At 47.6% G+C, this 25,681-nt stretch overlaps 1 protein-coding gene across 1 annotated transcript; it reads left to right on the forward strand.

Moving 5' to 3' along the window:
- On the forward strand, nt 1-25,681 carry myot (myotilin; the record flags this gene model as incomplete). Its single annotated transcript, XM_079557009.1, has 21 exons — nt 1-8; nt 81-540; nt 1,190-1,252; nt 1,950-1,982; nt 2,080-2,221; nt 4,699-4,722; nt 4,814-4,933; nt 5,073-5,229; nt 6,333-6,371; nt 11,255-11,423; nt 12,145-12,806; nt 12,870-12,884; nt 12,951-13,652; nt 13,729-13,879; nt 14,511-14,606; nt 16,316-16,353; nt 16,423-16,561; nt 16,729-16,936; nt 18,447-18,612; nt 18,698-18,831; nt 25,524-25,681. 21 exons carry the CDS (start codon nt 1-3, stop codon nt 25,649-25,651), a joined length of 3,654 nt encoding a protein of 1,217 aa, XP_079413135.1. The 3' UTR covers nt 25,652-25,681.

Here is a 25,681-nt window from a genome sequence, read left to right on the forward strand (position 1 = left end):
ATGGAGCAGTAAGTCCTAAACGTGTCCTAAACGTGTCCTGACCTCAGACCCGCCCCTGACTGACTGTTCTCTCTCTGCAGCCTCCAGCGAGTGCAGAAGAAGACCAGCAGCATGTCGGTGACCATCTCCGCGGCCTCGTCCTCCGCCCTGACCCCTCACTCCGCCCTGACCCCTCACTCCGCCCTGACCCCTCACTCCGCCCTGACCCCTCACTCCGCCCTGACCCCTCACTCCGCCCTGACCCCTCACTCCGCCCTGACCCCTCACTCCGCCCTGACCCCTCACTCCGCCCTGACCCCTCACTCCGCCCTGACCCCTCACTCCGCCCTGACCCCTCACTCCGCCCTGACCCCTCACTCCGCCCTGACCCCTCACTCCGCCCTGACCCCTCACTCCGCCCTGACCCCTCACTCCGCCCTGACCCCTCACTCCGCCCTGACCCCTCACTCCGCCCTGACCCCTCACTCCGCCCTGACCCCTCACTCCGCCTTGACCCCTCACTCCGCTCTGCTGCAGCCGGTCTGCGTCAGTCCACAAACGGTAACGTCTCAAAGCGGATGTTCCTCACTTCTTCTGAACGAGCTCGTGAATGTTTAGTGGAGACGAGAAGATGAGACATAAACATTTGAAGTGACTTTAAGGCGACACTGAGGGTGAACGTCCTGGTTTTTCATGCAGGGTCGATGTGTTTTCTTCCTGAACATCTTTGTGTTCATGTCAGAAAAACAAAGACCAAACTCACGATGTTTGTTCTTTGGCGTTTTGTGAAGGAGCTGGACGTGACTCTGACTCTGAGTTCCCGGGTTTTTCGTTTCCACGAGTCCTGCAAAGGGAAAATTCAAACATGATATTTTTCTGTCTGCAGAGCATGAACACTTCTCTCACTTTAACTTTAAACTGTAGTCGCTCCCACAGACTAACTTTACAGTCGTGGACTCAGTATTTTATATCCAGTTCCAGCCTGAATTATTCAGCTCTGAACCCAAAAAACAAGAGTTTTTTTTTTTTTTCAGATTTTTCCACTTATGATTAACTTATTCAACAAGGTCAAAGTTTCCTCTTTGTCACTGTGAATATCGGCCATTTTGGTGCATAAAGTGTTTTATTTGATATAAAAAGTATCTGTATAATGTTTGTAAATGTTTGCAGGTCTGTGTGAATCATAAGTGTCTGTGACTGTGTTCTCCAGGCTGGTGGCGCCCCCTACAGTCCGACGTGCTCCAGCAGCAGAGGGGCTCCGTCGTTTGTCAAGGTAAAACCGGAACATTCTGTGTTTTTCATTGATAAACGTGGCTCGTCTGGGGAGACGCGGGTTTAGAGCGATGACGATGATGAAGCAGTGTTTATGCAAACATCAGAAATCTGCAAAAAATGCTGCAAACGTCACTTTGCTAAAAGATAATTGATCATTTTTGATTAGATTTTTTTTTCCTTTTTAAAAAATGTTCCCCAATTTTCTATCTTGGCTGACGCCAGGTTAAAATGACAACTGATATTTAGTCTGAGGACCAGTTCATGTTCTGTAGGAGAGATGTGGTTTACGAGTCGTTTATTGTGCTGAATGTCTCTCATCCGTCTGCAATAAGCTCCTTCAGGTACTTATTAAACACACGTGTTCCCTCAGTGTCTCCATGACGTGAGCAGTGTGAAGGGTCCTGTATGACATGTTAAACACACGTGTTCCCTCAGTGTCTCCATGACGTGAGCAGTGTGAAGGGTCCTGTATGACATGTTAAACACACGTGTTCCCTCAGTGTCTCCATGACGTGAGCAGTGTGAAGGGTCCTGTATGACATATTAAACACACGTGTTCCCTCAGTGTCTCCATGACGTGAGCAGTGTGAAGGGTCCTGTATGACATATTAAACACGCGTGTTCCCTCAGTGTCTCCATGACGTGAGCAGTGTGAAGGGTCCTGTATGACATATTAAACACGCGTGTTCCCTCAGTGTCTCCATGACGTGAGCAGTGTGAAGGGTCCTGTATGACATATTAAACACGCGTGTTCCCTCAGTGTCTCCATGACGTGAGCAGTGTGAAGGGTCCTGTATGACATATTAAACACACGTGTTCCCTCAGTGTCTCCATGACGTGAGCAGTGTGAAGGGGCAGCTGGTGGTGCTGGAGTGTCGTCTCAGAGGAACTCCGCCTCTGCAGGTGCTCTGGTACCGGGAGGAGGAGCAGATCCTGGACTCTGACGACTTCAGGATCCTCCGCAAGAGTAAGAACTTCCTCCAGTTTACACGGGTCGGTCACGCAGAGCCTTTAGTGAGAAACATTCAAGTAGCTTTGTCCAGGGGGTTATGATTTTGGGATGATTTGGGGATGATTTTAGGATGATTTTGGGATGATAGGATGATTTTAGGATGATTTTGGAATATTTGGGGATATTTTGGGCTGATTTTATGATGATTTTTGGAGGATTTGGGGAGGATTTTAGGATGATTTTGGGGTGATTTTAGGATGATTTTATGATGATTTTAGGTTGATTTTTGGAGGATTTTATGATGATTTTGGAATGATTTTAGGATGATTTTGGGATGATAGGATGATTTTAGGATGATTTTGGGATGTTTGGGGATATTTGGGGCTGATTTTAGGATGATTTTGGAGGATTTGGGGAGGATTTTAGGATGATTTTGGGGTGATTTTAGGATGATTTTATGATGATTTTAGGTTGATTTTTGGAGGATTTTATGATGATTTTGGAATGATTTTAGGATGATTTTATGATGATTTGGGGATATTTTGGGCTGATTTTGGGCTGATTTTAGAATGATTTTTGGAGGATTTTAGGATGATTTTTGGAGGATTTTAGGATGATTTTGGGATGATTTTATGATGATTTTGGAATGATTTTAGGATGATTTTATGATGATTTGGGGATATTTTGGGCTGATTTTGGGCTGATTTTAGAATGATTTATAGATGATTTTAGGATGTTTTGGGGATGATTTTAGGATGATTTTTGGAGGATTTTGGGATGATTTTAGGATGATTTTTGGAGGATTTTTGGAGGATTTTAGGATGATTTTAGGATGATTTTAGGATGATTTTTGGAGGATCTTAGGTTGATTTTAGGATGATTTTGGGATGATTTTGGGATGATAGGATGATTTTAGGATGATTTTAGGATGTTTTGGGGATGATTTAGGATGATTTTTGGAGGATTTGTGGAGGATTTTGGGATGATTTTAGGATGATTTTGGGATGATTTTAGGATGATTTTGGGATGATTTTGGGATGATTTTAGGATGATTTTAGGATGATTTTGGGATGATTTTGGGATGATTTTAGGATGATTTTAGGATGATTTTAGGATGATTTTAGGATGTTTTGGGGATGATTTTAGGATGATTTTTGGAGGATTTTGGGATGATTTTAGGATGATTTTAGGATGATTTTAGGATGATTTTAGGATGATTTTGGAATGATTTTAGGATGATTTTGGAATGATTTTAGGATGATTTTGGGATGATAGGATGATTTTAGGATGATTTTGGGATATTTGGGGATATTTGGGGCTGATTTTAGGATGATTTTGGAGGATTTGGGGAGGATTTTAGGATGATTTTGGGGTGATTTTAGGATGATTTTATGATGATTTTAGGTTGATTTTTGGAGGATTTTATGATGATTTTGGAATGATTTTAGGATGATTTTATGATGATTTGGGGATATTTTGGGCTGATTTTGGGCTGATTTTAGAATGATTTTTGGAGGATTTTGGGAGGATTTTAGGATGATTTTTGGAGGATTTTAGGATGATTTTAGGATGATTTTGGGATGATTTTATGATGATTTTGGAAGGATTTTAGGATGATTTTATGATGATTTGGGGATATTTTGGGCTGATTTTGGGCTGATTTTAGAATGATTTATAGATGATTTTAGGATGTTTTGGGGATGATTTTAGGATGATTTTTGGAGGATTTTTGGAGGATTTTAGGATGATTTTAGGATGATTTTAGGATGATTTTTGGAGGATCTTAGGTTGATTTTAGGATGATTTTGGGATGATTTTGGGATGATAGGATGATTTTAGGATGATTTTAGGATGTTTTGGGGATGATTTAGGATGATTTTTGGAGGATTTGTGGAGGATTTTGGGATGATTTTAGGATGATTTTGGGATGATTTTAGGATGATTTTGGGATGATTTTGGGATGATTTTAGGATGATTTTAGGATGATTTTGGGATGATTTTAGGATGATTTTTGGAGGATTTTAGGATGATTTTAGGATGATTTTGGGATGATTTTAGGATGATTTTAGGATGATTTTAGGATGATTTTGGGATGATTTTGGGATGATTTTAGGAGGATTTTAGGATGATTTTAGGATGTTTTGGGGATGATTTTAGGATGATTTTTGGAGGATTTGGGGAGAATTTTAGGATGATTTTGGAATGATTTTAGGATGATTTTGGGATGATTTTAGGTTGATTTTAGGAGGATTTTAGGATGATTTTGGGATGATTTTGGGATGATTTTAGGTTGATTTTAGGAGGATTTTAGGATGATTTTGGGATGACTTTATGATGATTTTAGGATATTTTAGGATGATTTCAGGATGATTTTGTTCCTGTTTGATACATATTGGCTCCTTGATTTAGCTACTTGACAAAAACTGGTCAGATTTGATGTACATAACTCCGGTAAAGCACAGACTTCACTGCAGCTTTCTCCTGTTTTCCAGAGGCCAGCTCGGCGTCGGTCCCAGGTGAGCCGTGTTCAAGTATCTGCCTTAGCTTTAACGTGTTCACAAAGATCAAACTAACATGTTCTTCCTCACGGTCACGCGTGTCCCTCAGAGGAGCTGTGCACTCTGGTGATCACGGAGGCCTTTCCTGAAGACTCCGGGGTTTACAAATGTGTGGCTCTGAACTCCTACGGCTCCGTGTCCTGTGACGCCATTCTGGAGGTTTACAACGGTGAGGGGGTTTGTGACGGTGCCATCAGGGAATAAAGAACCCCCTGATGGAATAACCCGGTCCTTCAGGCTGTTCTGACCTTAGACTCAGATCAGTTACGTTCAGGTAAAGGTTTCTCTGATGGTCTCGTGTTTCTCAGACCTGGAGGAGCAGCTGGAGGTGGAGTCGTCCTCCCTCCACATGTCATCCATGAAGACCAGCGAGGAGTTCCCCTCAGTCCTGCCCGACCCTGAAGCAGAGCCAGAGCTGGAGCCGGAGTGGCCCGAGAGCCCCCCCGAGGAGAGCCTGCCCTCAGAGTGAGTACCACCTCCTGTTAGAACACACGTGTTCAATGGAAAGGCACAGCCAAGTTATTTTTCACACAGAGTTAGATTTACCCAAAGTGACTGAACAGCTTTTGATTCTGTTCTTACAAAGTCTATGGAAAGTGTTTGCTAGTATCCACAAACATGGCGGAGCGTGGTGTCCTGCACTGGTCAGCTCCACCTCCTTCCTCCTGCGCAGCTCCCTCCACTCCACTCTTTCAGCATCTTCTCCTAAGTGATGTTTTTCTAGCATTCATTTTCAGATTGTTTTTCCTGTACACAGTGAATGCTTATTTTAAACTTAAATATCTGGAGAGACGGTGGTTGGACTTTTATCTGCTGTGTTTTCAGCAGAGGAGCCGAGGTGCTGAGGTGCTGAGGTGCTGAGGTGCTGAGGTACTGAGGTACTGAGGTACTGAGGTACTGAGGTACTGAGGTGCCGAGGTGCCGAGGTGCTGAGGTACTGAGGTACTGAGGTACTGAGGTGCTGAGGTACTGAGGTCCTGAGGTCCTGAGGTGCCGAGGTGCCGAGGTGCCGAGGTGCTGAGGTGCTGAGGTGTCGTCTCACAGTGACCGCTCATTCCTCTACGGGCCCTTTATTAAAGACCATCGATAACTGACTTCTCACAGTGGCTGTGATACTCTTTGCTTCCACACGGGGGCAGCACAGCCAGTGTTTTCAGCTCCAACAACAATCCAGGAAAACGTTTGAATATTTCTAACACATTTAAACTCTGGATTCGCACTGAATGAGTGTGTTTTTAAATATTTAATATATGTTTTAGATGATTTATTTTCTGTGAACATAAAGAATATTGTAAATACTGATCAGATTTGAATATATGATCATATTTATAGTTACATTACAGTATTTATTATTACAGTATTTATTACTACAGTATTTATTATTACAGTATTTATTATTACAGTATTTATTACTACAGTATTTACCATTACAGTATTTATTACGTAAACTTTGGACAAACTCCTCTAAAGTTCCGCCCGTGCGTACGCGCGCGGTCACGTCACGTCTGCGGCGCGCGTGCACGTGCCACCTGTTCCTGTTGTCGCGCGCCTCGGTCACGCGCAGACAGTGACCGTGCACGCGGGGCAGCAGCAGGACACGCGCTGAGGTAAGAACCTTTCAGCTGTTCACGTTTCTCGGACTTTTTTCCGTCGCTTTTTTTCCCTGAAACGCGCGGGTTTGACGGACGCCCTTCGTCCTTTAGACGCGGATCCGTCTGTGACATAATCCGCATGCCCTCCCTAAAAGGAAACGCGCGGCTATTTTAGTGGCGCGTGTCAGACTCTCTGGAGGAGCTGCGGGACAGTTTTGTTTCAGTGGAAGAACATGTTTCTGTGACTCAAATCTGACCAAAACACCAGAGACTAAAGCGAGACTAGAGCTGGACTAAAGCTGGGACTGACGCAGGTGTTTATGAAGCTTCATGAAGACAAAGTGAGACTCGTCCAAACTAAAGTCCAGGGTCTGAGGATCAGGAAAATATAAAACATTGTTTGATGAGATTCATTAGATTTTGCATTTAGAAAATAAAAAAAGTTATTTTCACCCAGATAAACTGATCTTGAGGTCTTCACAGTGTTTTAATCATTTAAAGACATGAGAAGATGAACTAAATGTAAAGTGTAATAATGAGGCTGTGAGCGACTGTTTAAAAGCATGTGTTTATCAGTGAAGGTGAGATCTTTCTCTGACCTCAGCAGGCCTCCAGTTAAAGTCAGTGGATCTTCTGTTCGTCTGCTTTAACAAAGCTCCTCCGTGACTGAGGTCATGGTTCTCCAGAGAGCTCAGTTTCATGGGAGATGTTTCTTCATGACCTCTGTAGCTGCAGAACCTCCTCTTGGATGGAGACCTGCTGCTCTGATGATCCTGGTGACTTTTCAACAGAACCTTCCAGTCCTGACAGGAGCGTTTGGAGTCTCTGAACTTAAACATACATGCAGTGTTTACATGACCTCTCAGGTCATACATGTGGAGGCAAAATCAAGCCAGAGCCTCTTCCTGAAGAGCCACCTCTGCCATGTCCTGAAGGCCTGAGCCAGTCAGAACCTGCAGGAGATCCAGGAGATCCAACGTCCACCCCCCTGTGGTGTTTCTGACAGGAGAGTGTGATGAGATGATCCAAGAGGTGCAGACACGGCAGCTTCAGCTCAGAGGGCGAAACATGAAGATCCTCAACTTTTAGGACATTTAAACCATATAAAAAACGCTCTATCTGATGAATCCCTCATTAAAGAAGGTCTTACATGTTTCTAATCCTCAGACCCTGGACTTCAGTTTGGTGCTGATCTTCTCTTCTGCACTTGGTCAGACTGTGTGACATGTTTATACAGATGTTTCTGTGGGAAAGTGAAAAGTGAAATCTCTAAAACGTGTGAACTTCAGTTTGAAAGAAAATCATTCTCTGCTGGAAGTCTGAGTTTAGTTCATGATGAAACAGGATTCAGACAAATCAAAACGACTTAAACTTTAGACTCAGAAAACCTGGACTAAGGACTAAAGTCTGGACTAAGGACTAAAGTCTGGACTAAGGGCTAAAACCTGGACTAAGGACTAAAGCCTGGACTAAGGACTAAAGTCTGGACTAAGGGCTAAAACCTGGACTAAGGACTAAAGCCTGGACTAAGGACTAAAGCCTGGACTAAGGACTAAAGTCTGGACTAAGGACTAAAGTCTGGACTAAGGGCTAAAACCTGGACTAAGGACTAAAGTCTGGACTAAGGGCTAAAACCTGGACTAAGGACTAAAGTCTGGACTAAGGACTAAAGTCTGGACTAAGGGCTAAAGTCTGGACTAAGGACTAAAGCCTGGACTAAGGACTAAAGTCTGGACTAAGGACTAAAGCCTGGACTAAGGGCTAAAACCTGGACTAAGGGCTAAAACCTGGACTAAGGACTAAAGTCTGGACTAAGGACTAAAGTCTGGACTAAGGACTAAAACCTGGACTAAGGACTAAAGTCTGGACTAAGGACTAAAGTCTGGACTAAGGACTAAAGCCTGGACTAAGGACTAAAGCCTGGACTAAGGACTAAAGTCTGGACTAAGGGCTAAAGTCTGGACTAAGGACTAAAACCTGGACTAAGGACTAAAGTCTGGACTAAGGACTAAAGTCTGGACTAAGGACTAAAGCCTGGACTAAGGACTAAAGCCTGGACTAAGGGCTAAAACCTGGACTAAGGACTAAAGTCTGGACTAAGGACTAAAGTCTGGACTAAGGACTAAAGCCTGGACTAAGGACTAAAGTCTGGACTAAGGACTAAAGCCTGGACTAAGGACTAAAGCCTGGACTAAGGACTAAAGCCTGGACTAAGGACTAAAGCCTGGACTAAGGACTAAAGCCTGGACTAAGGACTAAAGCCTGGACTAAAGACTAAAGCCTGGACTAAGGACTAAAGTCTGGACTAAGGACTATCATGTAAATAAGTGTTTCATATAAACTGTGCCTGAAATGTTTCCGTTTGTTCGAAGTGTTTCTGACCCTCATGACTCCGTCTCCTTAAAGACCGACAGACACTGAAACAGCTCCTAACTAAACCTGACCTGAAGTTCATGAAACTGAAACATCAGGTTTACAATGTTCTAAAAACCTCTGGAGTGCTGGGTTTCAGGTCAGCTCACAATGTTCTCAAGGATATAAAGACATGAGATGAATCTGCTTCAGGTCAGATGAAATCTAAACTTCAGGAGATTTGGTCGAGTCCTGGATGCAGTCAAAGCTCTTTTGCCGATGGATCGACACGTTAAGTCTGTCTGATTTAGAGTGGGATTCTGTTCCCACAAATGTGTCATATGCAGCTTGTCTCTGATTGGTTCATCCCAGACAGACCCTACCCCCAGCGTGTGTGTCCCACCTGCTGATGTCACGAGGTGGTGACGGTGGCTTAGTGGTTGGAGCCTTGGACCCAGACGCTCTCGGGGTTTGATAATAAAACGTGAAGCGTTTCCTGGATCTGAAATAAGATCAGAGTTAGTGGGACGTCCTGGAAACTTACTCATGGCTAATGTTAACTCTGTGACCACATCATCCACACACACGCTCACACACACACACACACACACACACACATACACACACACACACACACATACACACACACACACACACACACACACACATACACACACACACACACACACACACACACACACACACACACACACACGCACACACAGACACAGACACAGACACACACACACACACACATACACACACACGTATAAGCTCCGCCCATAATAACACCGTTCATACTGTCTTCTCAGATCAGACAGAAGGTTTGTTTACCTGCTTAACTAGTAGTAAGTGATGTAACTAGTACAGCAGGTAAACAAACCTCCTGTCGCACTAAAAGAGCAAAACAGTAAAAGTTAAAGCCTCTTGAGAAAAGTGTCAAAGCAGCAACAAAAACAAGAAGAAAAAGTGGCAAAAACGCGACGAAAACACGACCAAAAAGCCACAGAACGAGACACGGCGAGGACAGAGGCGCAGCTCTGGCCTGTGAGGTCTACAGGCCAGGGGCGGGAGGTTAATCAGAGGTTAATCTGAGGCGTGTAGAGGCTTGTAAATCCAACCCCCTCAGTATTTGACCTCTGCTCATTGGCTTGTTGCACGATGTGGCTACGCTAGTTCCTCTGACCTGAAGCTGTGAGCGCCAGGACTTCCTGTCTGTGTTCATGTCCAGTATTCATGTCTCGGGCCACAACATCCCCCTCTCCTCCTCCGTTACAAAACTTGGCTCAGATCTGATCTTTCATTTGAGAACCATGTCCACCCCCTCTGCAGAGTGTCCCCCCCCCCCCCCCCCCCCCCCCTCACAGAGAAACTGGCCCATGCCTTTGTCTCTTCCAATGCCCTCCTCCTCGTGGGTAAGAACCTGCTGAAGCTCCAGCACAGCCAGGATCCTGACGAGGAGGTGCAGATATGACCTCACCCCCCCTGTCCTCCACTGTAACACCTGCCTCCTCACAGACCAGTGTGTCCCTGGCCCTCACACCTCCCTGAGTGACCCCACACCCCACCACAAGGCGCTCAGCTTGTGTTTGTTTAGTTATGTCCATTTTTATTCACCTTCTGTAGCACTTGAATGTATTATTATTGTTATTATTATTATTAATATTTCCTCTGGAGATCAGCTCAGACCCTCTGGAGTAACTATATTTTCTTAAGAGTACCTGTTGGACAGTTGAACTTAACAGAACTTGCTGTAGGATCAGATGAGACGCCTGAGCTCAGAAAGGTCAGAGAGTTGGTCTTGAAGCTAAAGGCTAAGGCTAAGTTGATTGTTTTATGCAGATTAGTTCATGTTTGTGAAAGGATTGTCAGCCTTTAGTTTCTCCTCCACTGAGACATTTACATCTGACAGCATCTCGTGATCATGCAGTAAGTTCTACCTGGAGCTCACTGTCCACCACAGACTCTGTAGGAAACATCATCATTCCAGCAGGTCTGAGCTCATCTACAGAGGAAGACCTGACGCTCACAGCTTCAGCTCAGAGGAACCGACGTGGCTCTTCAGGCGAAGCAAACGGACGATGGACAAACACGCCCGTAGATGCTCCTCAAACACTTCCTCTGTGGTTTATCTGTGCAGACACGTCCATGATCGGCTTCTTCTCATGGGCTTCAGTTTGCAGACGTTTCCCTGTTGAAGTCAGGTTCTTGTTGATGTTCCTCAGGTTCATGTGTGAAGGTCACAGATGTTCCTCAGGTTCATGTGTGAAGGTCACAGATGTTCCTCAGGTTCATGTGTGAAGGTCACAGATGTTCCTCGTGTGTGAAGGTCACAGATGTTCCTCAGGTTCATGTGTGAAGGTCACAGATGTTCCTCAGGTTCATGTGTGAAGGTCACAGATGTTCCTCAGGTTCATGTGTGAAGGTCACAGATGTTCCTCAGGTTCATGTGTGAAGGTCACAGATGTTGGTGTTCCTCAGATTCGCTCCTGACTCTGAGCTCCTGTGGAACATCTCTCTTCACTCTCGTGTCTTCCTGTGCCCAGTTTCCCCGAGCCTGAGCCCGAGCCTGAGCTGGACCAGTCCCCCGAGGAGAGCGAAAGGTCAGAGGTCACGGTCAGAGAGGTGACCCCCAGCCCCCCTCCTCCCCCGTCTCCTCCCGAGCCCAAAGAGAAGAGCAGCAAACTCTTCACTCCCAGCAAACTCAGCTTCACGGTAAGAACTGATGCTGCGTCATGTGACCTTTTCTGCTAGCTGCAGAATGCTAATGCTAACAACATCGAGTCAAAGCTGGGACAGAAACTATGATTGAATCGCCTAAAGTAATAAAGTGAAATCGGCTAATGCCAAAAAAAATCGGTCAAAAATATCGGCCATGCATTTATCAATAATTATTACACGGCTCTTCACAACGTAAGTAGAAGCTCCGTTGATTTGAATGGGATTTCCCAACGTTCTACCGGTCATTATTTTCTAATAAAGGACGTCTGAGAAAAATACTGACACTGCCGATGGCAACGGAGTTGGTGTTTTCATATCACTCCTATCAGTCACTCTGACACTATCTGTCCCGTCACTGCGAGAGAAGTCGGGGAATCGTGAGTCTGACTTTCAACTTACCCAGAGATTCACCACCTCCTCCAACTGCGCCTTCAACTAAGTAGCTAAGCTAGCTGCTAGCCTTGCTGCTTCTAGCCTAGCCAAACGTTGCCGAGCAACGCGCAAACTTTTGGGAACTATTTGTCAAATGGCCGGATAACAATCGGGATAATGTATAGAACACTGGTCATTATCGGGAAAATAAGAACCTTCAGGGCGAAACAACAGTTCGCCCTGAAGGTTCTTATTTTACTGATAATGACCAGCGTTCCCTTACATATCTGCAAAAAGAATACCTGCTTTTTAAAAGTACTCTCCCCCCTCCCCCCTCTCTCAGTCTGGTAGCGGCGTCATGAACCTCTCGGACCTCCCCACCTTCTCCCCGAGCTCCTTCCCGTCCACGGGCTTCAACTACGAGCGCCCGCGTCACTTCATCCAGTCCCAGCCGGCGTTCCAGGCGCCGAGCTACGACAGCGTGCTCCAGGACACGCCCTCCCCCACCTCCCCCCCGCTCTCCCCCCCCGGAGGCGTCGCCCTTCAAACAGGCGTCTCCAAAACCAGCATCGAGGCCCGGGCCGCTCTGCAAGTGTCCCACAGTCAGGTGTCCCAGATGTCCCACAGTCAGTTCTCCCATGGCCAGGTGTCCCAGAGCCAGAAGTCCCAGAGTCAGATGTCCCACAGGCAGGTCTCACACAACCAGGAGTCCCAGAACCAGGTCTCCCAGAGTCAGGTGTCCCAGATGTCCCACAACCAGGTGACCCAACGCCAGATGTCCCAGAGCCAGATGTCCCACAGTCTGGCATCCCAGAACCAGGAGTCCCAGATGTCCCACAACCAGATGTCCCAGAACCAGGAGTCCCAGATGTCCCACAACCAGATGTCCCAAAACCAGGTGTCCCAGAGTCAGGTCTCCCAGAGTCAGGAGTCCCAGGTGTCCCACAGTCTAGCGTCTCAGGAGTCCCAGGTGTCCCACAGTCTGGCGTCTCAGGAGTCCCAGGTGTCCCACAGTCTGGTGTCCCATAGCCAGGAGTCCCAGATGTCCCACAGTCAGGTGTCCCATAGCCAGGAGTCCCAGATGTCCCACAGTCTGGCGTCTCAGGAGTCCCAGATGTCCCACAGTCTGGCGTCTCAGGAGTCCCAGACGTCCCTCTCGGAGTCGAAATCCCTGGCCCAGTTCCAGTCCCTGAGTCTGGGCGAGGTCCAGTCCAACGGCACGTCCAAGTCCTCGTCCTCGTCGCTGAGCTCCCCGTCCTCCGTGCTCCTCTCCCCGTCGTCCGCCTCACCGCTGCCCCGCACCGTGCGCTCCTCCCTCACCCTCACCCCGACCTCGCCCAGCGCCACCGTGGGCCTGGGCAGCGCCTCCCTCCCGGCCAACCAGGACGCCCCCATCTCTGCGCCCGCCGCCTACCTCTGCTCCGTGCTGCCCGGGGCCAAGTCGCCGTCACGCTCGCCCCTGATGCCCTCCAGGATGGCGCCCGGCGGGGGGAGGCTGCCCGGGTTCCCCCAGCCTTCGCCCGGGTTCTCCTCCCAGCCTTCCCCCGGGTTCTCCTCCCAGCCTTCCCCCGGGTTCCCCCAGCCTTCACCCAGGTTCTCCTCCCAGCCTTCCCCCGGGTTCCCCCAGCCTTCCCCTGGGTTCTCCTCCCAGCCTTCCCCCGGGTTCTCCTCCCAGCCCACGCCCGGGTTCCCCCAGCCCCCCGCCGTGGTTCCCGGGTTCCGCCAGCCCGCTCTGCCCCTCTCCCCCCACGCTCCGCTCTCTCCACAGCAGAACCAGAACCTCCAGAACCTGAGCCGAGCGCCCCCCGCCGTGGTGTCGCTGCCCGCCAGCTACAAGCCCGCGCCCAGCATGTGAGTACCAGACGGGGCCCGTGTCGGGGGGGGGGGGGGCAGTGGTTCTTTAATAACGTGCATGTCCTGTGGTCAGTCTGCCCAAACCCATCCTGAAGAAGACCATCGCGCCGCGCCCGTCTTCAGCGCGCTCCACAGACGAGGACATCCAGGGCTCCAAGGACGCCCTCATCCAGGACCTGGAGAAGAAGCTGAGGTCCAAGGAGGCCCGCAGGAGGACGGGACAGGTACAGGGGGCGGGGCCACTTCTGTTACATCAAACTGCCTGTGAGTCCACTGCCACTAAAAACATGTACAATAGGCCAGGATGAATGATGTGAGTGAATGACTGTGAGGAAAATGGCCGCCTTCATCTGCGTTTGCAAGAAGGAGAACTGTACACTTTCCCCACAACCAGTGGACTTGGACTGACTTGGACTTGGACTGACTTGGACTTGGACTGACTTGGACTTGGACTGACTTGGACTTGGACTGACTTGGACTTAGACTGACTTGGACTTGGACCGACTTGGACTTGGACTGACTTGGACTTGGCTCTGGACTTGGTCTTAGACTTGGACTGACTTGGACTGACTTGGACTGACTTGGACTGACTTGGACTTGGCTCTGGACTTGGTCTTAGACTTGGACTGACTTGGACTGACTTGGACTGACTTGGACTGACTTGGACTGACTTGGACTGACTTGGACTTGGACTTGGACTTGGACTGACTTGGACTTGGACTTGGACTTGGACTGACTTGGACTGACTTGGACTTGGACTTGGACTTGGACTGACTTGGACTGACTTGGACTTGGACTTGGACTTGGACTTGGACTCTCCTTGTTTAAACTTCGATGGCTCTTCCCCTGTAACAGAAACTGTCCTATGAGGAGAGGATGGCCCGCCGGCTGCTGGGACCAGACGGCGCCACCTACATGTTCGACCAGGAACTGTGCGACTCCCTGGACCAGGTACCCTCACAGTGGGCGGGGCAGTGGGCGGGGCAGTGGGCGGGGCAGTGGGTGGGGCAGTGGGCGGGGCAGAGCTCACAGCGGGTCAGTCACAGGGTCAGCATTGATCACATCGACCCACAGGGGGCGACTTATCGACCGCCATATTGATTTCTGTGCGGAAATAACGGCACGCTTTTTCCACCCGGCCGTTCAGAGGAAACATGTGAGGAGCATGTTCACATGTGAGGAGCATGTTCACATGTGAGGAGCATGTTCACATGTGAGGAGCATGTTCACATGTGAGGAGCATGTTCACATGTGAGGAGCATGTTCACATGTGAGGAGCATGTTCACATGTGAGGAGCATGTTCACATGTGAGGAGCATGTTCAGCTCTTCATCCTGCAGGAAAACATGCACTACATGTTTGGAAACGCTGTGTAGAAAAGTCCAGTGATCCTTCATTCATTTATTAACCTCTTAACTTCCACCTGAACGTTTCCTCCAGTTCAGCATTACCTAAATCTAAAAACTTCAATGAAAAAGAGCCATAAAAATGTCAAAACATGATTGAGATGAAAAACCAACAGCAATTTACAAAAAACTCTCAAAACGCTACAGAATTTGAACAAAAAAGGGACGACTTTTAAAAACAGGAGTAAAAATCTTAGATCAATTTTGAAGGTCTTAGCGTTCAAATGAGACGTTACACTGGCCTATGTAAGCTCTCCAGGTGAGACGGCTAATAGATTGTATTGATCTGATACTGGAGAAAAAGTCTCTTGTATCGGTTAATATCAGATATCGGCCGATACTCAAACCCCCAGTATCGGCATTGGAAGCACAAAAAGCTGAATCGGTGCATTTCTGCTGAAACACAGGTTTGTTTTTGTCCGGAATAATAATCCACTGGGCTGGTCATGCTGTGATCACCTTTTAACACATTTCCTCCAGTTCGACTTCGTATTTTTGATGCTTTTTTGTAGCGTTTTCGTCCGTTTTTTTTTAAGTCTAGAGGCTCTAAGATTGGATCAGAGGTTTCCCCCAGACCTGCTCAGCCTCACACAGTTCCTGCTCATTATCCCAGTGTGTCCTCTGCCCCGTCTGTGGGCCCCTCTCTGGCCCGTCGGCCTCCTGTCCCGCGGTGTCCTCTGAGGCTCGCTGTGTGACGTCCCCTCTGAGCCTCCAGGCTCTGAGCCTCCAGGCTCTGAGCTCATCCGTCCTCTTTTACCCTGCGCTCGGCTCCCGTCTGTGGGGGTAAAGCCGGGCTGAGGCCGCCGGGTTTGGAGCTGCTATTTTCAGACCGAGTTCTGGGAAAAGCTTCGTTCACTGGAGACAAACGGCTCCATTGTGTCCAGAGCGGGATGAGCTAATATTAGTTTACCGAGATCCTTTTTGTGAATCACTGAACCTGGGGACACGAAGGTTCCTAAGCCGTCATCTGTACTGGACAGCTGAAGCCTCTCAGCTGAGGAGCTTTGTGACATTTGGAGGCCCTTTAGCTTTCGGACATAACTCTGGAACGGAATGTGACGGAGACTTCTGGTCTTTTGTGTCGGAAACTGGAGGTTTCAGGCTTTGAAACGAGCCCTCCCTGAATCCCCTCACACTTCCAGGGGACAGTGAAACATCGTCACATGTAGTGACGTCATTAGAAATGTCCAACACCTTTGTCTACGATGTCTTCAACCTGCATGAAGAGTCATTTCCTTTTCTCTCCCGTTGCAGCCGGATTCTCCAGAGGGCCGGCACACGGGGGGGCTCTGGTAAGTATGGAGACTGTTGTTGTGTGTTGATGAAGTGGGTGTGACTCGGGACATGTTCTGGGTGTTCAGGGGGAGGCATCACTCTGGCGTCGATGAGAAGATGAACGAAGGCCCGGCGATCCAGGAGAAATGCTACGCTCCGAGGTTCCTCCAGATCCCGCCCGACCTCACCGTGGAGGAGGGACGCTTCTGCAGGATCGACTTCAAGGTGCTTCACTTTAGAAACACAACTGTGGACCAGACTTAGACCCAGAGTCAGGCACACAGAGCCCAGCAGCTCTGAGATCAGTGTTTAGCTCCAGCCGGGCTCTGCTGGATGATCTGTCACAGTAATGTTGTTTTCAGAATACATCACGTACATCTGCCCCTCTGCAGGTGGGGGGCCTGCCCACGCCGGACGTCAGCTGGTACCTGGACGGTAAAGCCATCCGTCCAGACGACTACCACAAGATGCTGGTGTGCGAGAAGGGCATGCACTCGTTCATCATCGAGATCGTGACGGTGCATCACGCCGGCGTGTACGAGTGCGTGGCCCAGAACCGGGCGGGAGAGAGTCGCTTCAGCATGAGGCTGGACGTCATCGGTCAGAAACCTTTATATCAGCATGGGTTTCACGTTAGCATGTGCTCATATGTCATACTGTAATATATACATATATGTATATACATTAGGGCTGTGCAATTAATCAAAATTAGATCACGATTTCGATTATTACACTGAACGATTACAAAATTAGCATAATCGAATTTTTACTTTTTTTTCCATTTTTTGTTTTGCTTGCATTATTTCAGGGTGCTGTTATTTCACGGCGCTGGGATTATTTCCCCTCCACATTTCTCATGTCATGGCTCGTGCTTTTGCCTGACATAAAAACAAACGGCGCTGTGTGATGATGTCATCAGGCCGCGCTGCTCAGTTTACTTGCGCAGGTGTGAGGGCTGGCCAGCAGGGGGCAGGTGTGAAACAGGGACCTCTCCTTAATCGAGGCAAACTTGAAATCATTTGTACTTTTATGACTGTTCAGAAAACAGAAAATATTCAGCATAGTTTTTTTTATTATTAATAAATATATAAATAAAAAAGACTTTTTTTAAAGGTATTATTTTTTCAATAATCGAGCAGCCCTAATATATATCATAGATATCATGGTCATACATGTTGATGAGGCTGCACTTTCACTGTCAATTGGCTCATTTCATTTCCTAGAATTTGATGATGTCATAATTTCAGCTGGAGGGCGGGGCTAATAACTCTCAAGAACTTCAATCTGAAATTGACAAATGTTGAAATGTATCGTGAGTGACTGAATGTACAAACCTGCCACAGCGGTCAGTGGTTCTTCTGACCATCATCACGCTCGTGTTGAAAAAGGAAAAGTCCGAGGCACAACCGACTTAGAAGTAAAAATCCTTTATTATCGAGCGTGTTCCGACCGATTAGGTCTCCCTCGTGTCCACAGTGCCCCCCAGTGGTCACGCCGCCTGTGCTCTGCCTGATCCCGTCAGACCTCGGACGCTCAGCAGAAGGGCCTGGTCAGTTCTTGGATTGGAGACCGTTTGGGAAACCCCAGAAGCCTGTGTGAAGGTAGTGAGTGGGTGGTTGGTGGTGGTCGGACGGGCCGATGGCGCAGACTGGTTGCCTCGCTTCCGTCAGTCTACCCCAGGGCAGCTGTGGCTACAGTAGTAGCTTACCACCACCAAGTATGGAGTGAATGAATAGTGCAATGTAAAGTGTCTTTGAGTGTCCATAATAATAATAATACAATAACAATAATATAAAACCAATGCATTATTATTAATCGGTCGAAGCGCGTTGGTTCCCTCGATAATACCGGGTTTTTACTCATAAATCGGTTGTGCCTCGAACGTTTTCTTTTCCAGATGAAGCTTTTGCAAACGGATCCTGGAAGAAAACCTGACTTAAAAATACCTACATCACACTCATGTTTTTGAATATTGTCTCCACTGTCGACGCTTCATGAGAAAATAACTGGGAGTTGATGCTGCTGACAGAGCAGACACACAGTTACAATGATGGAATTCTTATTTATTTTATTTATTTATTTGTTTGTTTGGGACACGCCCCCGCTCCAGCCCAGGAAGCCCTGCGCCCGCCCACCTTCGTGCAGAAGATGCTGAACTCCCGCGCTCTAGAGGGCGACACCGTGCGGTTAGAGTGTAAGGTGGACGCGTCGCCGCCGCCGCAGCTGTTCTGGAAAAAAGACAAAGACATGCTCCGGATCGACCCCCAGAGGATGAGGTGAGAACTGCAGCCGCGAGACAGCACTGTGGATGTGTCAGCCTGCCGTTAGCTGAAACAAAGGCTCGTGTCTCCTCGTGTGCAGCCTGTACCAGGACGGCTCGGGGAGGCAGTGCTTGTTGATTGAGCGCGTGGTGAAGACTGACGCCGGCTGGTACACGCTGTCCGCCATCAACGAGGCCGGCATGAGCACCTGCAACGCCCGCCTGGACATCAGCAGTGAGTACCCGCGAAGCACGCTCTCTGACACTAACACACCTGCAACGCCCGCCTCCACATCAGCAGTGAGTACCCCCGACACACGCTCTCTGACACTAACACACCTGCAACGCCCGCCTCCACATCAGCAGTGAGTACCCCCGACACACGCTCTCTGACACTAACACACCTGCAACGCCCGCCTCCACATCAGCAGTGAGTACCCCCGACACACGCCCTCACTCTGACACTAACACACCTGCAACGCCCGCCTCCACATCAGCAGTGAGTACCCCCGACACACGCCCTCTGACACTAACACACCTGCAACGCCCGCCTCCACATCAGCAGTGAGTACCCCCGACACACGCTCTCTGACACTAACACACCTGCAACGCCCGCCTCCACATCAGCAGTGAGTACCCCCGACACACGCTCTCTGACACTAACACACCTGCAACGCCCGCCTCCACATCAGCAGTGAGTACCCCCGACACACGCTCTCTGACACTAACACACCTGCAACGCCCGCCTCCACATCAGCAGTGAGTACCCCCGACACACGCTCTCTGACACTAACACACCTGCAACGCCCGCCTCCACATCAGCAGTGAGTACCCCCGACACACGCCCTCTGACACTAACACACCTGCAACGCCCGCCTCCACATCAGCAGTGAGTACCCCCGACACACGCTCTCTGACACTAACACACCTGCAACGCCCGCCTCCACATCAGCAGTGAGTACCCCCGACACACGCTCTCACTCTGACACTAACACACCTGCAACGCCCGCCTCCACATCAGCAGTGAGTACCCCCGACACACGCTCTCTGACACTAACACACCTGCAACGCCCGCCTGGACATCAGCAGTGAGTACCCGCGACACACGCTCTCTGACACTAACACACCTGCAACGCCCGCCTGGACATCAGCAGTGAGTACCCGCGACACACGCTCTCTGACACTAACACACCTGCAACGCCCGCCTCCACATCAGCAGTGAGTACCCCCGACACACGCTCTCTGACACTAACACACCTGCAACGCCCGCCTCCACATCAGCAGTGAGTACCCCCGACACACGCTCTCTGACACTAACACACCTGCAACGCCCGCCTCCACATCAGCAGTGAGTACCCCCGACACACGCTCTCTGACACTAACACACCTGCAACGCCCGCCTCCACATCAGCAGTGAGTACCCCCGACACACGCCCTCACTCTGACACTAACACACCTGCAACGCCCGCCTCCACATCAGCAGTGAGTACCCCCGACACACGCCCTCTGACACTAACACACCTGCAACGCCCGCCTCCACATCAGCAGTGAGTACCCCCGACACACGCTCTCTGACACTAACACACCTGCAACGCCCGCCTCCACATCAGCAGTGAGTACCCCCGACACACGCTCTCTGACACTAACACACCTGCAACGCCCGCCTCCACATCAGCAGTGAGTACCCCCGACACACGCCCTCTGACACTAACACACCTGCAACGCCCGCCTCCACATCAGCAGTGAGTACCCCCGACACACGCTCTCTGACACTAACACACCTGCAACGCCCGCCTCCACATCAGCAGTGAGTACCCCCGACACACGCTCTCTGACACTAACACACCTGCAACGCCCGCCTCCACATCAGCAGTGAGTACCCCCGACACACGCTCTCACTCTGACACTAACACACCTGCAACGCCCGCCTCCACATCAGCAGTGAGTACCCCCGACACACGCTCTCTGACACTAACACACCTGCAACGCCCGCCTGGACATCAGCAGTGAGTACCCGCGACACACGCTCTCTGACACTAACACACCTGCAACGCCCGCCTGGACATCAGCAGTGAGTACCCGCGACACACGCTCTCTGACACTAACACACCTGCAACGCCCGCCTCCACATCAGCAGTGAGTACCCCCGACACACGCTCTCTGACACTAACACACCTGCAACGCCCGCCTCCTCATCAGCAGTGAGTACCCCCGACACACGCTCTCTGACACTAACACACCTGCAACGCCCGCCTCCACATCAGCAGTGAGTACCCCCGACACACGCTCTCTGACACTAACACACCTGCAACGCCCGCCTCCACATCAGCAGTGAGTACCCCCGACACACGCTCTCTGACACTAACACACCTGCAACGCCCGCCTCCACATCAGCAGTGAGTACCCGCGAAGCACGCCCTCACTCTGACACTAACACACCTGCAACGCCCGCCTCCACATCAGCAGTGAGTACCCCCGACACACGCTCTCTGACACTAACACACCTGCAACGCCCGCCTCCACATCAGCAGTGAGTACCCCCGACACACGCTCTCTGACACTAACACACCTGCAACGCCCGCCTCCACATCAGCAGTGAGTACCCCATAGGGCTGCTCGATTATTGAAAAAATAATAATCACGATTATTTTTGTCATAATTGAAATCACGATTATTCAAACGATTATTTGTTGCCTTTAAAAAAATCCATCAAAAAAAGACAAAAATCCATTAAAAAAAAGACAAAAATCCATCAAAAAAAATGAAAAAAATTCATCAAAAAAATGACCAAAATCCATCAAAAAAAATGAAAAAAATCCAGCAAAAAAAGACAAAAATCCATCAAAAAAAAGACAAAAATCCATCAAAAAAAAGACAAAAATCCATCAAAAAAAAGACAAAAATCCAGCAAAAAAATGACAAAAATCCATCAAAAAAATGACAAAAATCCAGCAAAAAAAGACGAAAATCCATCAAAAAAAATGACAAAAATCCATCAAAAAGTGACAAAAATCCAGCAAAAAAATGACAAAAATCCATCAAAAAAAAGACAAAAATCCATCAAAAAAAAAGACAAAAATCCATCAAAAAAAAGACAAAAATCCATCAAAAAAAATGACAAAAATCCATCAAAAAAAAGACAAAAATCCATCAAAAAAAAAGACAAAAATCCATAAAAAAAAGACAAAAATTCATCAAAAAAAAGACAAAAATCCATCAAAAAAAGACAAAAATCCAACAAATAAAAGACAAAAATCCATCAAAAAAAAGACAAAAATCCAACAAAAAAAAGACAAAAATCCATCAAAAAAATGACAAAAATCCATCAAAAAAATGACAAAAATTCATCAAAAAAATGACAAAAATCCATCAAAAAAAAGACAAAAATCCATCAAAAAAATGACAAAAATCCATCAAAAAAATGACAAAAATCCATCAAAAAAAAGACAAAAATCCAACAAAAAAAAGACAAAAATCCATCAAAAAAATGACAAAAATCCATCAAAAAAATGACAAAAATCCAGCAAAAAAATGACAAAAATCCATCAAAAAAATGACAAAAATCCATCAAAAAAAAGACAAAAATCCAGCAAAAAAAAGACAAAAATCCAGCAAAAAATGACAAAAATTCATCAAAAAAATGACAAAAATCCATAAAAAAAATGACAAAAATCCATTAAAAAAAAGACAAAAATCCAGCAAAAAAAGACAAAAATCCATCAAAAAAAAGACAAAAATCCATCAAAAAAATGACAAAAATCCAGCAAAAAAAGAGTGAGTACCCCCGACACACGCTCTCTGACACTAACACACCTACAACGCCCGCCTCCACATCAGCAGTGAGTACCCCCGACACACGCTCTCTGACACTAACACACCTGCAACGCCCGCCTCCACATCAGCAGTGAGTACCCCCGACACACGCTCTCTGACACTAACACACCTGCAACGCCCGCCTCCACATCAGCAGTGAGTACCCCCGACACACGCTCTCTGACACTAACACACCTGCAACGCCCGCCTCCACATCAGCAGTGAGTACCCCCGACACACGCTCTCTGACACTAACACACCTGCAACGCCCGCCTCCACATCAGCAGTGAGTACCCCCGACACACGCTCTCTGACACTAACACACCTGCAACGCCCGCCTCCACATCAGCAGTGAGTACCCCCGACACACGCTCTCTGACACTAACACACCTGCAACGCCCGCCTCCTCATCAGCAGTGAGTACCCCCGACACACGCCCTCACTCTGACACTAACACACCTGCAACGCCCGCCTCCACATCAGCAGTGAGTACCCCCGACACACGCCCTCACTCTGACACTAACACACCTACAACGCCCGCCTCCACATCAGCAGTGAGTACCCCCGACACACGCCCTCACTCTGACACTAACACACCTGCAACGCCCGCCTCCACATCAGCAGTGAGTACCCCCGACACACGCTCTCTGACACTAACACACCTGCAACGCCCGCCTCCACATCAGCAGTGAGTACCCCCGACACACGCTCTCACTCTGACACTAACACACCTGCAACGCTCAAAAAAAAGAAAAAAATCCATCAAAAAAAAAGACAAAAATCCAGCAAAAAAAAAGACAAAAATCCATCAAAAAATGACAAAAATCCAGCAAAAAAAGACAAAATTCTAGCAAAAAATGACAAAAATCCAGCAAAAAAGTGACAAAAATCCATCAAAAAAAGACAATAATCCAGCAAAAAAATGACAAAAATCCAGCAAAAAAGTGACAAAAATCCAGCAAAAAAAGACAAAAATCCAGCAAAAAAAAGACAATAATCCAGCAAAAAAATGACAAAAATCCAGCAAAAAAGTGACAAAAATCCAGCAAAAAAAGACAAAAATCCAGCAAAAAAAGACAAAAATCCAGCAAAAAAAGAGTGAGTACCCCCGACACACGCTCTCACTCTGACACTAACACACCTGCAACGCTCAAAAAAAAGAAAAAAATCCATCAAAAAAAAAGACAAAAATCCAGCAAAAAAAAAGACAAAAATCCATCAAAAAATGACAAAAATCCAGCAAAAAAAGACAAAATTCTAGCAAAAAATGACAAAAATCCAGCAAAAAAGTGACAAAAATCCATCAAAAAAAGACAATAATCCAGCAAAAAAATGACAAAAATCCAGCAAAAAAGTGACAAAAATCCAGCAAAAAAAGACAAAAATCCAGCAAAAAAAAGACAATAATCCAGCAAAAAAATGACAAAAATCCAGCAAAAAAGTGACAAAAATCCAGCAAAAAAAGACAAAAATCCAGCAAAAAAAGACAAAAATCCAGCAAAAAAAGAGTGAGTACCCCCGACACACGCTCTCACTCTGACACTAACACACCTGCAACGCTCAAAAAAAAGAAAAAAATCCATCAAAAAAAAAGACAAAAATCCATCCAAAAAAAAGACAAAAATCCAGCAAAAAAAAAGACAAAAATCCAGCAAAAAAATGACAAAAATCCATTAAAAAAAGACAAAAATCCATCAAAAAATGACAAAAATCCAGCAAAAAAATGACAAAAATCCAGCAAAAAATGACAAAAATCCAGCAAAAAAAAAGACAAAAATCCAGCAAAAAAAATGACAAAAATCCATTAAAAAAAGACAAAAATCCAGCAAAAAAATGACAAAAATCCAGCAAAAAATGACAAAAATCCAGCAAAAAAAAGACAAAAATCCAGCAAAAAAAAGACAAAATTCCAGCAAAAAATGACAAAAATCCAGCAAAAAAAAGACAAAAATCCATCAAAAAAAGACAATAATCCAGCAAAAAAATGACAAAAATCCAGCAAAAAAGTGACAAAAATCCAGCAAAAAAAGACAAAAATCCAGCAAAAAAAAGACAATAATCCAGCAAAAAAATGACAAAAATCCAGCAAAAAAGTGACAAAAATCCAGCAAAAAAAGACAAAAATCCAGCAAAAAAAGACAAAAATCCAGCAAAAAAAGAGTGAGTACCCCCGACACACGCTCTCACTCTGACACTAACGCACCTACAACGCCCGCCTCCACATCAGCAGTGAGTACCCCCGACACACGCTCTCACTCTGACACTAACGCACCTACAACGCCCGCCTCCACATCAGCAGTGAGTACCCCCGACACACGCCCTCTGACACTAACACACCTGCAACGCCCGCCTCCACATCAGCAGTGAGTACCCCCGACACACGCTCTCTGACACTAACACACCTACAACGCCCGCCTCCACATCAGCAGTGAGTACCCCCGACACACGCTCTCTGACACTAACACACCTGCAACGCCCGCCTCCACATCAGCAGTGAGTACCCCCGACACACGCTCTCTGACACTAACACACCTGCAACGCCCGCCTCCACATCAGCAGTGAGTACCCCCGACACACGCTCTCTGACACTAACACACCTGCAACGCCCGCCTCCACATCAGCAGTGAGTACCCCCGACACACGCTCTCTGACACTAACACACCTGCAACGCCCGCCTCCACATCAGCAGTGAGTACCCCCGACACACGCCCTCACTCACCCCTTCACTGAGTTTGGGTCAGAGGAACATGAGGAGGCGGAGCAGATCCAGAGGAAGATTTACAGATGTTTTAAATGTGTGCAGTTATAAAGTGTTACATATTATTATAGCAGGATGTGAAGGAGCTGATACTAGAGGGAGGGGGAGAGTTCAGCCGGGGCTGAGGGTGAGCTCCGGGGTATTTTCAGACCAGACATGTCAGGAATGTTCGTCCTGAGCTTCAGCACGGCTTTATCTCCACTGACACTGCCTTAAAGGGGAGGCACTCTGAAACAGCTCTCAAACTGCCTCCACTCCCGCAGCACAGCTGTTTTAATGATGCCACTGAGCTTTTCCCTGCTCTCCTGTTGCTCTTTATGGAACTCTTTGATTAACGGTGGGTTTTCCCCCCCCAGGCCGCTCCACCCCCCCCATGAAGACGGCGCCCCCTGGCTCTAAGACGCTGAAGCTGCTGTCGTCCCTGAGCCACGGGGAGGGTCAGACGCAGCACACGGCGCCGCTGTACGAGAGCGAGGAGCTGTGAAGACCTCACTGAAGTCTTCACTGAAGACCT

Source organism: Gobius niger (genome assembly GCF_951799975.1).
Source record: "Gobius niger genome assembly, chromosome: 5".
Classification (NCBI taxonomy): domain Eukaryota; kingdom Metazoa; phylum Chordata; class Actinopteri; order Gobiiformes; family Gobiidae; genus Gobius; species Gobius niger.